This window comes from Tupaia chinensis, unplaced genomic scaffold, assembly GCF_000334495.1.
Source record: "Tupaia chinensis unplaced genomic scaffold, TupChi_1.0 Scaffold000350_1, whole genome shotgun sequence".
NCBI classification, from domain to species: domain Eukaryota; kingdom Metazoa; phylum Chordata; class Mammalia; order Scandentia; family Tupaiidae; genus Tupaia; species Tupaia belangeri.
The window spans coordinates 5,030,786-5,040,972 of record NW_006159844.1 but is presented as its reverse complement, the minus strand read 5'-3'; the positions used below and the strand labels follow the sequence as shown (position 1 = coordinate 5,040,972).

Below are 10,187 nucleotides of genomic sequence, written 5' to 3'. Positions count from 1 at the left end.
GGTGGTGGTGGGGGGTGATTTCTTGCTTTCTGTCTTTCTGTCTCTCTCTGTCTTTCTGGTGAGTGCACATGCTCTATAGCAAAAATCTCTCCAGAAAAAAATAAAAAAAAAGTGAGAGGGGAAGGACAGTTGATACGGTAAGAAAGGAAAGAAAATAAGTGGAACCATATAAAATGCTCAATAAAAATCAGAAAAGTCAGAAAACATATGGAAGACAAAAAGAGGAACAAAGAACAAGGGCAACAAATAGACAACAGTAGCAAATGAGGTACACATCAATCCAACTATATTAATAATTACTGTAAACATTAATGTTTCTAAATACACCAATTTAAAGGCAGAGACTATTAGAGCGAAACAAGACCCTACTATATATAGGAACCTTCAAAAAGTTCATGAAAAATGCGTATTATTGAAAAATTATGCATGAATTTCAGAATTCTTTGCAATGAATTAAACAACCACTTTTTTCTTTATTATGATATGATATGTGCGTGAATATATATATATATATATATATATATGACAGAGAAGAACACACTTTACACGTCTCATTAATGACAAGACTGCCTTCCCTTAATCTTCCTTCAGTCTGTCAAATCTCAAACATCCCATCCCTGGTATGTTTTTTTTTTTTTTTTGAGAGATTTTTGCTAGAGGGCGCGTGCGCTCGCCAGACAGAGAGAGACATAGAGACAGAAAGCGAGAAATCACCCCCCAGGGGGGATGGTCACGCCGCAATCCCTTCTCCTCCATTCTCCTCTTGGGATCTTGGGCACGTACACACACGCACCCGGCGTGAGTTTTAAGCCACCGGGTCCGGGAAGCGAACCGCGGTTGACTACGTGGGAGTCCAGCGACATAGCCATTACGCTAACTGCTGGTTCCCATCCCTGGTATGTTTTAAGACTGAGCTGAGGTGGGCTGGGTTCAAATCAGTCATGATATAGGATCTGGCATCCCTCAAGTAGCCCATGGAGCTAGTCCTAAATTTGCATTTTATTTTTTTAAGATTTTTGCTATAGGATGTGTGTGCTCGCTAGAGAGACAGAGAGACAGAAAGCAAGAAATTATCCCCTGCAGGAATGGCCACACTGCAATCCTTTCTCCTTCCTTTTCTTCTTGGAATTTTGGGCACACACGTACATGCGCTTGGTGTGTTTCAAGCCACTGGGTCTGGGACTCAAACCACAGTTAACCACATGAGAATCTAGCACCCTAACCACATGTCACTTGCTGACCCTTTAAATTTGTATTTTAATTCTATCTTTGTACTAGTTTTTTGAAGCCCCCTCATATTATCTATAAGAAAGTCACTATAAAGAGGCATACATTAAAAGCAAAAGGATAGAGAAAGACATACCATCCTAACAATAATTTTCAAAAGAAGCAGAACTAACTATATTATTTCAGATGCAAACTTCAGAGCAAAGAAAGTTGTCAAGGATAAAGAGGGACATTACATAATGATTAAGGAGTAGATATTCCATGAAAACATAACGATGCCCTAATATGGATGTGTCTCAACACAGCATCAAAATATAAGCTAAAAATTGATGGAACTGCAAAGTTGAGGACTTTTATAACCTTTATGAGAAATGGACAGATTCAGTGGCAGAAATTCAGTAAAGAATAAATTAATTCAACAACACTATAAATCAACTGGGTAGAGTTGACATCTATAGAGTACTTCACACAATAAAAGATTACTCATTCTTCTCGAGCTCACACAGCATATTCACCAAGACAGACCATATTCTAGGCCACAAAACACTTTATAACAAATTTAAGGAGCAGAAATCATACAATATCTGATCTTAGATCACAATGGAACTAAACTAGAAATCAGTATGAGAAAGATAGCTGGAAAAGTCCCAAATTCTTAGAGATTAAACAACTTCTAAATAAGATTGGTCAAAGAAGAAATCACAAGGGAAATGGAAAAGCATTTTGAATCAAATGAAAATAACAAAGAGTGTACTGGTGATGTTAAAAATACTGTAAATGTACTCAAAGCCGATGAACTAGTTAAAAATAGTTTTAAAAAACTTTAAAATTTCGTGGGACCAGCAGTGAGCGTAATGGCTATGTCACTGGACTCCCACGTAGCCGACTGCAGTTCAAGTCTCGGACCCAGCGGCTTAAACTCATGCTGGGCACGTGTGCGTGCATGCCCAGGATCCCGAGAGGAGAATGGAGGAGAAGGAATTGCGGCGTGGCTATCCCCCCGGGGGTGATTTCTCGCTTTCTGTCTCTCTGTCTCGCTTTCTGTCTCTGTTGTCTTTCTGGTGAGTGCATGCACCCTATAGCAAAAACCTCTCCAAAAAAAAAAAAAAAACTTTAAAATTATTAAACTGAGAAATTTTATGTTGTATTATATATTTTACACACACACACACACTCTTTTTACATTTAAAAGGTAAAACAAACTACTGATGTTCAAAGCTTAATCTCTAAAAATTCTCTGATAAATCCCTTATGTAAACATTTCACCTTTTAGATCAGAACTTTAACTAGAATGCAATCATTTAACAACATTTAAAAAAAATTTACCAGGGCCAGCAGATGGCATAACGGTTGTGTTGCTGGACTCCCACATGGCTGACCATGGTTTGAGTCTTGGACCCAGTGGCTTGAAACTCAGGTTGGGTGCATGTACATACATGCCCAAGATCCCAGGAGAAGAATGGAAGAGAAGGGACTGCCGTGTGGCCATCCTCCGTGAAGAATCGTTTCTCACTTTCCCTCTCACTGTCTCTCTCTCTCTGGGTTAGCTTGTGTACCGTAAATTTACCTACCATCTTTAACAATTTTTTAAAGACTTTAAAAAAAAATTCCATGAGTGTGTGAGAGAGAGAGCACTGCTAAAAAGGTCTTGATGCTACAGTAAACCTCCAATTCAGCCAGTCCCCGATCACGAGCACATGTGCGCCCAACATACTCAGGAAGGTCTCCTGACATAAACTGGTAACCTTCCTCACGTAGGTCTGCCTCACAGAGCTTTGAGTCTGAAAGGTCTGCCACCGTGGGGCCCCTAACTACTCTTAAGTGGTGTAATCATCTCCAAGATTTGTCTTATTTGTTATGATACCCTTATCATAGTTAAATGTCCATTTAAAAATTTTCTTAAATAATTAAAGACAAACCTTTCTGATGCTTTTTATTTATTTATTTATTTTTGATGAAGAAAAGTACAGCTATATTGCAATGCACAAAGACCATGGAGAGCAGGCAGCTCATGATGAAAATACCTCCCTGAGGTATTTCCAATGGATTTTTAAGGGCAAAATTAGGGGCAGAGATCCCAGGCGCATTGATTAATTCAATGATTGGTTCAAGAGGTCACTATCATCTTGTGGGCATTCTTGACTTGTAAGGCTTTAGATAATAAAATTTCTGTTCAGATTTCTGAAGCCATTCAGCCTGAAGTCTTTGTGCCCTCCTGACTATTTTAAATGGAAATAAGAAACCATTATCTGATACTTCTACAAAAGTCACAGGAATAAAATATTGAGTACCATACAATGATCAGATTTAATATACTTTAAGTAAAAAACCCCAACATAATTTTCTTTAATTAAAAAAAGGTATTTTTAAAAATTATTTTTTAAAAGACAATCTTTCTTGTTACAATCCTGCTTGTGATCCCAGGAGGCTGAGGCATTAGAATCACAAGCTCTAGGCAGCAGAGAAAGAGCTCGTCTGCAAGAGCTGGGCATACTGGTGCAGGTCTTTGGCCCTACCTACTCAGAAGGTTGAGGGAGCAGGACTGTGACATGAGAGATTCTGTCTTTTAAAAAAGACCGTGAAGCTGGCCATGTGGGATCCAGCGCCTTAACCTCCATGCCACCTGTTGGCCCCAGTAAGGAAGTCTTTAAAGAAATTAAAAATAGAATATAACCTAGAAATCTATGGATGTAGTATATATTCAAAGGAGATGAAATCATCACCTTGTAAACATCCTGCACTGCCAAGTTTGCTGCAGCATTATTCACAACAGGCAAAATATAGAAACAACCTAAGTATCTATCAAGGAATGAATGAATAAAGAAAATATATACAAATAGTATAATTCAGTTTCTTAAAAGGAGATCTAGCCATTTGTCACAACATGAATGGACCTGAAGAAATTATGCTAAGTGAAAAAAGCCAGACATAAAAAGAAATTGTATAATTTTACTTCTTTGTGGCATATAATAAAATACACGAAGTATAAATAGTAGTTATGGGATAGAGGAAAGGTTGGGAGGAAGTAATGGGAAGGTGTAGGCCAAAGGATACAAAGTAGCAGACATATAATGAACAAGTCTAGAGATTTTATGTACAACATGAAGACTATATAATAATATTGTATGATATTTAAGATTTTTATTAATAGATTTGAACTGCTCTTGTCAAAAAAAAGGTATGAGATGACAGTAACCATTTTACTATCTAAACCTACGATATACTTTGAATCTATAACATGTTTAGACCTCAAATGTACATGAGAGAGAGAGAGAGAAAGAGAGAGAGGGAAAGTGTACATCCTTTAGCGTGGCATGGTAATGCCACAATCCTTTTCCCTCCATTTCTTCATCCCAATAGGATAATGGGCATGCATACACACATGTCCAGAATGTTTTTTCAAATCACTGGGGCTGTGATTTGAACCATGGCTGGCCAGTCGGCCAGCAAGCTAGCCCTGTCTGTCTGTCTGTCTATCTATATCTGCAGGGCTTTATACTGTGCTACCTGGCTAGCCCTCAAATATACACAATACAAAATTTATTAAAAAAAAAATAAAAAGACTATAACCTTTAATCACACCTTTGTTCTTTAAGGAAAACAGTTTGCTGCACGGCAATCCTATTTTGGAAGATAGCATTGGGTGAAGAATGAAGTACTACACCCAGAAATACTACTTGATTAATTAGATAAATAACATGTAACATTTTATTTATCAATTTTCTTAATTACTAAGGTTTTAACACTATTCTCAGTACTTACTTTTTTGGTCAAAGAGTCATCAGAATCAGAAGGCATTCTTGTTGATACATGAAATATTACTTCTACTGTAGAGGTAGCAAAATATGGAGTGGTCAATCCAGTGCTTTTATTTTTTTGTAGTCCTCCCATAAAACCACAATGGTTTGTAAGATTTACCTGGAAGCAATGATGACCCACATGAAATTAGTCAACTAAACAAAACTCAAACACACTAATGAAAAAGACTCCAATTTCTCATTTTACAAAAACACTCAGAACAATGTCTTTTGCATATTACCAGTCAATATTTCATCTAGAATTATTAGTTAGAGCTGATCTATTCCCAGTAGTGTTTTTTTCCTTAAGTATTTCAGGATCTTTAATTAATAGGAATTAATTAAAAAAGAAATCTGTTGTGCACTACTTATCTTTTGGTAGGCTATAAAGTGTTAAAAATACATTATTAATGGCTGTTGGGGGAGACCAATACAAGAGAGCAAAAACAAATCTGGAAAGGATTTATTTAGGGAAAAATTAAAACAGTAATGCAAACTTGTTAAAATGATTAATTAGGTGTGTACTGTTTGTTAGTACTTAGAACAAAAATACAAAATAAAAGATCTCTTAAAAAACTGATACAATATCAAGGTCATTCTTTGGATAACATTCTCTGGACTTATGCGATGCACAGAAGCCAGGAAGTTGCGTTCACTGTAGAAAACTGGAGATACAGTAAAGAAAAAGGGAAGTGAAAAATAACCTGTATCTCTCTGCTCAGAGAAAACCACTTACACATATACTTAAAGTACTAAAACTTGAGTATTTGATAAGATGGAGAATTACAAAAACAAATCCTTGCACCACGTAAACTGTGCCTCAAATAACATCATTTGCTAATGGCTGAATGTATGAATGACAGGATAGTTTTTATGCTGTTACTATCATTTTGCATAAATCTCTTAAGTCTTTTTATTTCTTTTACTAAGCAATACATTAATATAATTAAAAATTTTCAAGTATAAAAGGTATACATTAGGTTGTCAGAAAAGTCATGACACATTTCTACATAGAAAAACATCTTATGACTTTTCCGACCACCCAATAAAATTCTTCTTTCTGTATCTCTTGTTTATAGCTACTCAGTTCCCCTCCCATAAAGCAATTTAAGTATCCTCCCCCAAATACTCTTCATATAAACAATTATTATGTGTACACACACAGCGTATGTATATACAATGCTCTGCACCTTGCTTTTTGTACTTTGAAAAATACTCATTAGTGTTTTTTTTCTTTTCTAAATTGAGTATCTAAAGAAAATTGTAGATTCACATGACGATGTAAAATAACAATAATGATAATAACTCATATACCCTTTACCCAATGCAAAACTATATGCCACAATCAGGATAATGACTCCGATATGGTTAAGAGACAGGATATTTTCAACACCAAAAAGGATCACCCTCCCTCCATGTTACTTTTTCACTTGCCTTTCCACTCCATCCCTGCCGTAACCCCTAGTAATCACTCATCTGTTCTTCACTTTTATAGATGTAGTTTCAAGAATGTTATATAAATGAAATTAAGCAGTACTTAGTCTTTCCAAGTTTTTAGAGATTATCCTGTTATCTTTTGGAAAAGATTTTGAGTTTGACCCCATTATGGTTAGAGGATATATTCTATGATTTCAATGCTTTAAAATTTGTTGAGATTTGTTTCAAGGTGCAGGATATGGTCTATCTTGGCAAATGTTCTGTCAAAATTTGAAAAAAAAAAGTGTAACGTGACATAGTTGGTGGAGTGTTTTATAAATGTAGAGTAGATCCTGTTGGTTGCTGGTGGTATTAAATTCTTATGTACATGTGGTCGTCGTTGTCTAGTTCTCTCAACTGTTGAGAGAAGAGTGAAGTATCTAACTTAACTACAGATTCATCCATTTTTTTTTTCGGTTCATTGAGCTTGTTTCACAATTTTGTAGTTCCGTTGTATGGTACATGCACATTTAGAACTGCTATGTCTTCTGCTGTTGGATTGATCCTTTAATAATTATATAATGTCCCTCCTCCTTATATAACATTAATGGAGCCAATTTAGTTTTCCTTTGGCTAATGTTTGTAAAATAAAAATTTTTCTACCTTTCGCTTAAAAATTTTTTACTTGCCAGAGTGCATATATGTCCATGAGGGAGAAAAAGCACCTCCAAGTGTGGCACAGTCACAGTGCAATCCTTTTTCTCCATTTCTCTTTCCTGTCAGAATTTTGGGTACGTGCACACATACATGCCCAGCCTTTTCCAAGCCATGGCAATGGGATTCAAATCACAGTCAACCACATGGATACAGCCCAATCCCCTCTTAACCCCTGTGCTGCAGGTTGACTCCTACTCTTTTACTTTCTGTCAGCATATACTATTATATTTGAAGTGAGGTTCTTTTAGGTAACACATAGGTGGGTGTTCATTTTTAGAACACTCTGCCAATATGTATCTTAATTGGTATATTAAGATACAGTTTACATTTCATGGAATTATTGACAGGTTAGGGCTTAAGCTTGACATTTCATTTTTTGTTTTGTTTTTGTTTGCTTGTTTTAGGTATCTGTTTTCATGCCTCCTGTGGGTTACTTGCACATTTACTAGAATTCTATTTTTATTTATCTTTTTTTGGGGGGGAGAGGGAGAGGTTCTTTCCTTAGGGCACATGTCCTTGCTGGACAACGAGAGAAACAGAGACAGTGAGAGAGAAAGTGAGAAATCACTTCCTAGAGGGAATGACCATCTCGCAAACCCTTTTCCTCCAGGAATCTTGGGCATATACACCTGGCATTAGTTTCAAGCCACTGGGTCCAGGACTCCAACTGGGGTCAGCCATGTGGGAGTCTAGGGATATAACTGCTATGCCATCTGCTGGCTCCATTATTTATAATTTTTTTGAATGCACCTTTTGTTCACATTTTACTAGTTGCTCAAGGTATTATGTATCAACACATATCATAATGTATTAGGCTACCAGTGCTACCATTTTATGTGCTTCAGGGTTATAACACTTAATTTTTTACTGGGCATTCTCTGACATTACCTGACACTACCCTGGTGAGGTGTTGGGGACACTCTGTACAACATCACAAAGGGAGTCTGGGCTATCTATTCAACCTTTGCTGTCAGGGAGGGGATGGAGCCGAGGTATTTTCTGCAGTATAGCAGTTAACTGTCTAGTTTTTCCCTCATCTCTAGGCTCTTCCTTTCCTGGTTATTGGCTAGAAAAGCAGACTTTTGGGGGGACTTTTTTTTTGTCTACTCCTTTGGTGTTTCTAGGTTGTTGTCTTCCTCAGCTCCAAGTCTAGAATACGTGAGGCAAAAGGCAAACAGGAAAGTCATCACTATATTGTTCCTCAGTCTCAAAGTCCTTAGTTTGTCTGCCTTCTCTCTACCTTTCGGAGTCTTATGTTCATTTTAAATATAATATCCAATATTTTTGTTGTACTCACATGAAGACTAGGGAAAGTACATCTACTCAACCCTCCTAGAAGTCCATTCTGTATAATTTAATAGACCTTGGTATATTCACAGATAAATGCAATTTCCACTTTCAAAAGCAATACCAAGTCCTTTAGGTGCTCATCCTCCCAACCAGTCCTAAACAACTAACCTATTGTGTGTTTCTATAGATAAAACTATTGTGAGTATTATATATAAATGGACTCCAGTATGTGGTCTTCATGATTGGTTTCTTTCACTTGAAATGTACATTCATGTTGTAACATGTATCAATAATTCCGTATAGATGAATAATATTCTATCGTATGAATATGCCACATTTTATTGATCCACTCATCCATTAATAGACATCTGGATTGTTACCAACATGCTACTATTATGAATAGTAACATGCTGTAAACACTCATATATAGGACATATGCTCTTACTTCTGTTAGATATATACCTAGGAGTGTATTTGGTCATATAGCAACTCAGCATTTACTGTGTTAATGAAGTGCAAGACCTTTCTCCATAGCAGTTGCACCATTTTTTTTTTTTTGGAGAGGTTTTTGCTATAGGGGGGTGCATGCACTCGCCAGATAGACAGAGAGAGAGAAAAAGAAAGCGAGAAATCACCCCCCACGGGGGATGGCCATGCCGCAATCCCTTCTTCTCCGTTCTCCTCTCGGGATCTTGGGCACGCACACACACACCCGGCGTGAGTTTTAAGCCACCGGGTCCGGGATGCGAACTGCAGTCGACTACATGGGAGTCCAGCGACATAGCCATTATGCTAACTGCTGGTCCCCAGCAGTTGCACCATTTTACATCCATACTGGCAGTTACTAGGGTTCAAGCTGTCCCAGATTCTAGCCTATGATAGATATTATCTACATTCTTTCTTCCATCCAACCTAATGGGACTGAAGTGGTACTGACTGTGGGTTTGATTTACTTTTCCCTGACAGTAAATGATGTTGCACATCTTTTCATTATTGGGCTTTTGTGTATCTTCTAGAGCATCTCTGTTCACGTCCTTTAGCCATTTAAAAAATTGGGTTCTCTGTGATCCAGCAGATGGTGTAGCTTTTATGTCGCTTGAATGTCACATGGCCTAGCATGGTTCAAGTCCTAGACTGCGTGGCTTCAGAATCAAACTGGGAGTGTGTGCATGCATGCCTAAGATCCTGGGAAGAGAATGGAGAGGAAGAAATTGTGGCATGGCCATCCTCCCCGAAGGGGTGATTTCTCACTTTCCCTCTCACTGTCTCTGTCTCCCTCTCTGGTGAGCACACACACCTTTAGGCAAAAACCTATGAAAAAAGAATTGGATTCTCTTCTAATTGCTGGTTTATATGAGTTCTTCGTATAGTCTAGATACAACAACATTACTGAATATAATTTTCAATTATTTTCTCCAATTCCACGAGTTGTCTTTTCACTTTGTTGATAATGTCTACCAAAGCACAAAATATTTTAATTTTGATGAAGTACAATTATCTACACTTTTCCTTTGTTGTTCATGCTTCTAGTGCCATGTGTAAGAATCCTTGGCCAAATCTGAATTCATTAATATTCAGTCACCTTAACCACCACAACACTAACTGGCCCAGTACATTATCTTTGACAAACAGGCCAAGAGGCTAGAGAGCTTAAGTAACTTCCTTAAGAAGAAACAGGGCCCCCCTCTGCCCCCCCCCCCCCCCGGGGGGGGGGGGGGGGGGGGGGGGGGGGGGCGCGCG

At 37.6% G+C, this 10,187-nt stretch overlaps 1 protein-coding gene across 4 annotated transcripts in view; it reads right to left on the bottom strand.

The window, feature by feature from the left end:
• RALGAPA1 (Ral GTPase activating protein catalytic subunit alpha 1) overlaps positions 1–10,187 on the bottom strand; it is a 223,837-nt gene that overhangs the window by 50,729 nt on the left and 162,921 nt on the right. For all 4 annotated transcript variants that reach the window (XM_014589290.2, XM_027773395.1, XM_006152371.3 and 1 more), the window contains one exon: positions 4,990–5,145. In XM_014589290.2, the coding sequence (XP_014444776.1) occupies positions 4,990–5,145 (156 nt within the window). The remainder of the gene's footprint in view (positions 1–4,989; positions 5,146–10,187) is intronic.